The sequence below is a fragment of the Bombus pyrosoma genome, linkage group LG17 (assembly GCF_014825855.1).
Source record: "Bombus pyrosoma isolate SC7728 linkage group LG17, ASM1482585v1, whole genome shotgun sequence".
In the NCBI taxonomy this organism is placed as follows: domain Eukaryota; kingdom Metazoa; phylum Arthropoda; class Insecta; order Hymenoptera; family Apidae; genus Bombus; species Bombus pyrosoma.
In genome coordinates, this window is record NC_057786.1 from 4,303,860 (window position 1) to 4,310,756 (window position 6,897).

At 40.5% G+C, this 6,897-nt stretch overlaps 1 protein-coding gene and 1 pseudogene across 1 annotated transcript in view; both read left to right on the plus strand.

The window, feature by feature from the left end:
* The window catches only part of LOC122577091, a 238,994-nt pseudogene that overhangs the window by 10,355 nt on the left and 221,742 nt on the right, over window positions 1–6,897 (plus strand).
* Window positions 4,759–6,897, plus strand: part of LOC122577087 — an 11,407-nt gene continuing 9,268 nt past the window's right edge. Inside the window, exons 1-2 of the mRNA XM_043748170.1 lie at window positions 4,759–4,842; window positions 5,780–6,755. Coding sequence (XP_043604105.1) covers window positions 4,759–4,842; window positions 5,780–6,755 — 1,060 coding nt within the window. The remainder of the gene's footprint in view (window positions 4,843–5,779; window positions 6,756–6,897) is intronic.

The following is a 6,897-nucleotide window of genomic DNA, read 5'->3' on the forward strand; positions in this document are numbered from 1 at the left end:
TGTTTACAACTATTTTTATGCAATAAAAATTTAAATACGATATTTTGAATATTTCTGTTAGTTATATAGGTATATGTTGCAAATTTTATCGAAATTCGTGGAAACAGGCGGCAAGGATCAAATACTCGATTTCGATCTGGCGAACTAATTTTTCTAACTTAGTTACCGTACATAAAAAATTGTCTTTCCATGCGCACATAGCATTAGTGCGGCACCCTGGTAAAGTCAACTGTAACGGTGGCAAAACGTTGGAATTCTCTACTAGATTTGTGGATTACAGATTTATCGATTAACTGTCAAAGTTATTTAGCAGTGATAATTATAATCAATTTCCAGTTTTCTTCTTTACGTATCTTGCAATTGGAAAGAACATTGCCAAAGACATAAATCTCTAGCTTTACTATAAAATTGATTCCAATAAGAACAACATTTATTAGTATTAGCCAGTAACAATTTTTCTTATGAGATCATAAGTAAACCAAGCAACGACAGGAAAATAAGAGAATCGCAATACCAAGAGCAATATCCGGACTTATTTCTTAAAAGCATACAAATTATAATAGTTCGAAGCTTTTCTCAATTTGCAATTAGTTAAAAAGAAACAGTTCTTTGCTTTAAAGTTTATTCCGTTATAGTTTGCGTTCATTTCTAAATTATTCACTAGTTGTCAAGTTTCTTTAATTTAAATTCACTAGTACGAGCAGAGAGTTTCGTCACTCCACAGTAGTGTTGAGCAAAATTTTTCTTACGTATGAAATAATAAATAAATATACAATTTCAGTTGTAGATGAAAATAAAATTATGTGTTTGTATGAAAGATATTTAGACGATATCAGAGACAAATATCTTATTATTTCTTATTTGGGTTAAATTGGGAAACATTAAATGCTTTTCCATTTTGTCTTTTCTGTTTTATTTTATACGATGAAAAAGTTGCAAACTTCTTGTCATTGATTTCCAATTAAATTAGTCGCGCTTCTTAGTTACGTTTAAAATTATTCGTCTTTCAAACAAATTGTCCGAAAGTCTATTTGATTTTGACGTACTCGTTATAGTCGACAAAGAAAATATTCGCTTTGCTGGAACCAACACTGGTAAATGTGTGTTATATTTTTATGCCGACTTGGGAAAAGAGAAAAGATGTACCGATTCGACGCAATCGACGTAGTTTATCTTTTTTTAAATGTATGTTTGCCGATTGCTTCGAAACTACTTGACCAATCGGGATTTTTTGCATCTTATAGGGAATGTTTTCCCGTTGGACCGCTTAGACAATTTTCTTTCATTTGTTTTCTTTTTTTTTTTTTTCTAAAAACTTTTTTGCAAAAATCCAATTTTCATGTATGTATGTCAGTTACTAAGGATCGTATTGAGCTATCAGAATGAAATCTTTTGTGTCTTCTACAGGTACTATCATTATTGCAAAATTCATTATTAACTACTGTTACTATGAAGAATTTGTTTGCCAATTTCATTTATATGTATTTAATAATTACTCTGCAGTTATTAGACCGATATCGAGGTGATATCAAAGCAGCAATCGGACCGAGCGCTTTAAATTGCAGTTGTCAATATAAGCATCAACTCGTGTTTCTGTCGCAGGAAATATTGTTCTGCGGGCTTTTTTTCGGGCGTGAGTCTACTTTCATTGCGAACTCAAAAGATCCATAGTCGGAAAGTGATCAGCCGTATCAGTTTGGCCATTTGTGTTTCCTTACAAAAAGAGGAGAGAGTACTTTATTACGTTTCGAGACAGGCAGATTCGTTTATATTTTAGCAAACAGTAAATTTATTGAAGTAAGGATTTTTGTTTAAACGATTGTTCCCTTATTCTATTCATGTGTCCCACACAAGATTATTTTAAATTAATGGAACAGTTGCTATAGATGTATACTTGGTACAATTATCGTAAATTAATAGTTATATAGTCAAAACTGTATGAAATTAACGATATATTGTTATATAAATTAGCAGTAGCATTTGTTTGAATCAATAATATATCTTGTCTCCAATCCGCGCTGTCGATTCGAACTTTTAACTCAACATATATTCAGTCCAAATCCAAACATTTGTTGATTGAGGATGCATCACACGGTCTAAAAAGCATAGTTGCAACTTAGTTGGCATCCGTAAAAGTTTCGTCGAATGATACAACAATTTGGAGTGCTTGAAAACGGATTTTTATTAAACGGAATTTTATAAAATTCTAAGTTTCCTCTCGTGTTCGCCAATGACTAATTCGACGATCTGTTCCATATAAACTCATTAGTAAATATGCACGGGCAAGGACAATAATAATTAACTTGCCCCTTTTTATAAATGCGGGATCGATTTGATCTTTCATATGGATTTAAACGTCGCAATATTAATAATACTTGATTACCAAATTGTTAATTTATTCGCTGAAAATCGTATTGTCCCGGAACCTTTTCTACACGTAAAGGTCTCCTGTTATTCCTGTATTTTCAGAAATTACAGGTATATCTATACTTCATCAAGAGCATATTATTTTTCATGCTAAACGTAAATGTACGTATAAACGCAAATGTTAATATAAACATAGAAACATATCGCGAATAAAGCCAGTTTCAAAATTCTCAAAACTTTAATACTTTTTTTCCGAGGGAGGGCCATTTTCCGGTCATTTGCGGCTCATGATTTCCGTGAAACTGTTGTTTCTTGTGACGGATAGAATACGTTGCAATTAGAAACAAAATTTGTCCCTGAATTTCGATGTCAAGGCCATTTCTGCGCACTTTTTTTACAAAACTCCACCGACATCAAGGCGCAGAATCACCCTACGTTCTGCTTACATTTATTTTCTTTACAGCCTGTCCATGTGAAATTCCATACATGGGACGTAATTTATGGTCTAATTAATACATTGCAATTGAATGCAATTAAACATAAATTTGTTAAAATTTGAACAATATACATATCAGAGAGTAGAAAATTTATAATATGGCGCTCGAGCCTCATACGAGAAGCATTCTGTGGCATTTTGCGACGCCTGCAGTATATTATATGCGCTGTTTAGCAAGTAAATGAATCTTAATTGTTGTTGCATATGTGTGTAAATAAAATACATACACGATCCTGGTGTCAGGCCATCCGCTCAGAAACAGTAGTCAGAGATATGACATAGACTCCGAGCTTCGGACTCCTTTCGACACGTCATCACTTTATCATCACAACCTGCACCAAGGCTGTGACGCACCTTAGTCCACATCAAGATAGGACATCGACCACCGAACTTCGGACTCCTTTGGACACATCACCATCCTGTCATCACAGCCTATACAGAAGCTATGACACACTTTAGTCTACATCATAGATAAGACATCGACCCCCGACCTTCGGACACTTCGAGCCCCTCAACATCCTCAAATCAAAATGTACATAAGCCGAGACTTCAGACAGCTCGGGCAGTTATTGCGCAGCCCTTTTCTCCGGTTCAGTGTCAGTCTGTTGCTTGTAAGTGGTAAATTTGTAATAAAGAAGATTTATAGTTGGGTTACGACTCAGTATTCTTTCCTTTTATCATTCAACCCTGAAAACTGCGTGACACTAGCATAGAGAGGAACCTGAGGTAGCAGGACGTGTAGAGTGCCTACGAAATACTCGGCGTTTTATTTAACAGTACGTTTATTAACAACATTACCGGCTTCTTTACAACTCTCGACTCGCGACTCGTGCGAACGATTATTTATTCACGACCTTCCGCTTACGACTTTTCTCTTAATTTGCTTTCTTCCCTTTTGTCATCTTTCGATATTCCCACTACGCACATGCTCTTTAGGCTTCCGCGATCATGGTTACGTACGCCTTCTTTTGAGTATTTGGCGGAAGGGCCGTAGAGATATCGATGTCTCATTAGGCCTGTCGGCATTTACGATTACGTTTCGTCGGTCTCTCAGAAACAGCCTTTCAGCGATGGTATACTATGTACCGACGAAACTGTTGGAAAGAGAGTTGTTCTTTGTGGTCTAATACCGCTACAAACCTATTCAGTTCCACGCTATAAGAACATACTTAATTGTACCGTTCTGCGGAAAATAAATAATAGACAAGTATGAGAATAACAACATTGCGCAATAATTAAACCAATTGCAAGTTCCCTAAGAAAGAGAAACTAATTATTTACTATATCCCTTTTCAAGAAGAAAATAGAATACTCCCTTTCAAGCGACGGATCAATGGAATGATCAATAATTTTAATACATTTTCCATACATTACATTTAACATTAAATCTTGACACTTAATTGCAGTGGCATGAATACATTTTCATCGTCGCATGGAACCACATAAATATTTTTTTTCCTTTTTGTTAATACGTACTATGAAGTTTGTTGAAACTGAGATGAAGGATGTGTTGAGTGTTATCAAAGTATTCTGGTGTATAACTTCAACAGTGTTTATTTCGATGACGAGTGCACGTCGTTTTAGATCGTAACGTCGCGTATGTCTAGTTCAAGCGATGACGATACAGATCTGATGCTTACTAAAATAAACTACTATTGTCTCGATACAGACTCGATACGAACTAAATGTGGCTATCTGCCTGACTGACCAACCGTACCAGTACCATTTGACTGCCGCGTGACTACTCTCTGGTTACTGTCGGTTACTGTTGACTACCATCTCGAGCTTTTTCTCATTTTTCTTTATATAGAGTGCCGACGTCCTTGTTTCGGACGTCGTTCCGCAGGCCATGTGACCAACGCATATGCTACAACCCTGGAACTTTCTTTACGGTCATGGGCCGCTACAAAACGAATTCAGCGACTTTGCACGTGAAATCCTTTACTGCTGTAAAGCGTTATAAATTCGTCAGAAATCGAGTGAGCAAAACTTGTTGGCTACCGGATGTTAGGTTTCTATAAACGCTCTAAACAAATATCGAATTCCTGATCTCCCACGGTGCTTCTTAAATTGCTAAGCATTACTAAATCGTGAAAACTTTCTTTAATCCAAGGGTGGGGGTAGTAAACATGTGTATGGCAGTTTCATTTTATTATGGTTGGTGCTTTAACTTTTTGACTAAACGTCGTTTCTCGAGCACCAATCTTTCTTAACTGGATTCCCTTCCTCTGATAGTTTTGGATGAGGAGAGGCTATGACATGTTACATATCACACCACATGTATAACATCATATCTGAAATATAATAGTTTTTAGCATATTTTGGGGACAAAATTCAAGTCTACGTACCGTCTGCGGATAAAAACCTAGTCTTCGTTGAGAAATGTCGACAGACATGCGTTTGCAGTTGTCACGTCGGAGACACTGTCACAGACGGAATGCCACAGACGAAATCCGACTAAACAAAGCGATAAGATAACAAAATTCCAAGCGCGTTAGTATGAATGACCATCGGGATAACATCCGGTCACTCTATCCGTTCCCAGAGATATATGATCAAGGCCTACTCTCACTCCAACGAATAAAAGGATTCAAATACACCCCCTGAAGATCATCCCAGTCAGTCTTGAACAGTCACGCCTAGAGCTCGGAAGTGTATTGCAAACAAAAAAAATAAAGTTTCTTTTTTTTCTTAAATTTCTTTTTTATTTTACGTGACAACACACACATTTTCGATGGCCAGCAAGATGTTCGTTAGACCCCCTTGGTTTTTCTATTGAACTTTATGGCTCGGTGACACAGTCAATCTAGGCGGTGTTCGACTATAGGTGTGAACAAATTTAAGTTGCGTTTTCAGCTTTGTTTTTTAGTTATTGACAATTAAATATTAACTGATATATCTATGTACACGAGGTAGCCTCCTTACACGAACGAAAGTAGGTCAGTAGCTTACCTCGTACAGCGTCTACTCCAATGCAACGTGGGACGAGCTAGAAGGGCGCAAGACCTGCTTCTCCAGACCATCCGAGAGAACAGGGTCGCCCTAGCGGTAGTGGCCGAACCGTACCGCGTTCCCGACGCCCCCAACTGGATCGGGGATCTGGACGGATTGACGGCGGTAGCGTGGACGCCGGCGCTGAGCTCGCCCGGCGCCTTGCTGGATCGCGGCAACGGCTACGTCGCTGTCGAGTGGAACCGGATAGCAGTGGTGGGCGTTTACATCTCGCCCAACAGCGGCGTTGCCGCGTTTGAGGACTTGCTGGACAGGGCCGGCGATTGCGTTAGAAGATGCTTTCCCCGTCAGGTGATCGTACTCGGGGATTTCAACGCTCACTCGTCGCAATGGGGCGACGCAAGGACGGACACTCGCGGCAGAATGCTAACCGAATGGGCTGCGGTTCTGGGCCTTCTACTGGCGAACAGAGGCACGGCGAGCACCTGCGTGGCATGGAGAGGTTCGTCCGTCGTCGACATCACCTGGGCTACCGCCGAGCTATACCGGAGGATTCGCGGCTGGAGAGTGGCCGACAGGATGGAGACTCTGTCGGACCACCTCTACATAATGATGGAGATGGAGCTCGATCGACGACAGGACGCGAACCGTTCCCACCGACCGCCACCGCCACCACCGACACCGAGGTGGCGCCTGAAGGAGAGGGACAAAGAGATGTTGCGCGCGGCAGTTACCGTTTCCGCCTGGAGCTGGGACGCACGGACGACGACGACCACCATCACCAGTGTCGACGAGGAGGCGGAGGAGCTTTGGGAATACATGAGAGCGGCGTGCGACGCCTCGATGCCGCGCTCCGAGCCGGGCGGTAGAAGCGACCGCTGCGTCTACTGGTGGACACCGGCGATCGCCGACTTGCGAGCTAGCTGCGTTCGAGCCCGACGTAGATTTCTGAGGGCGCGTCGCCGCAGACGGACCCGCGACGAGGAAGAGATCTCCCGCTGCTACGAGGACTACCGAGAGACGAGACGGGCTCTGCAACGGGAGATCAAGATCGCGAAAGCTCGGTGCTGGGCCGAGTTGAT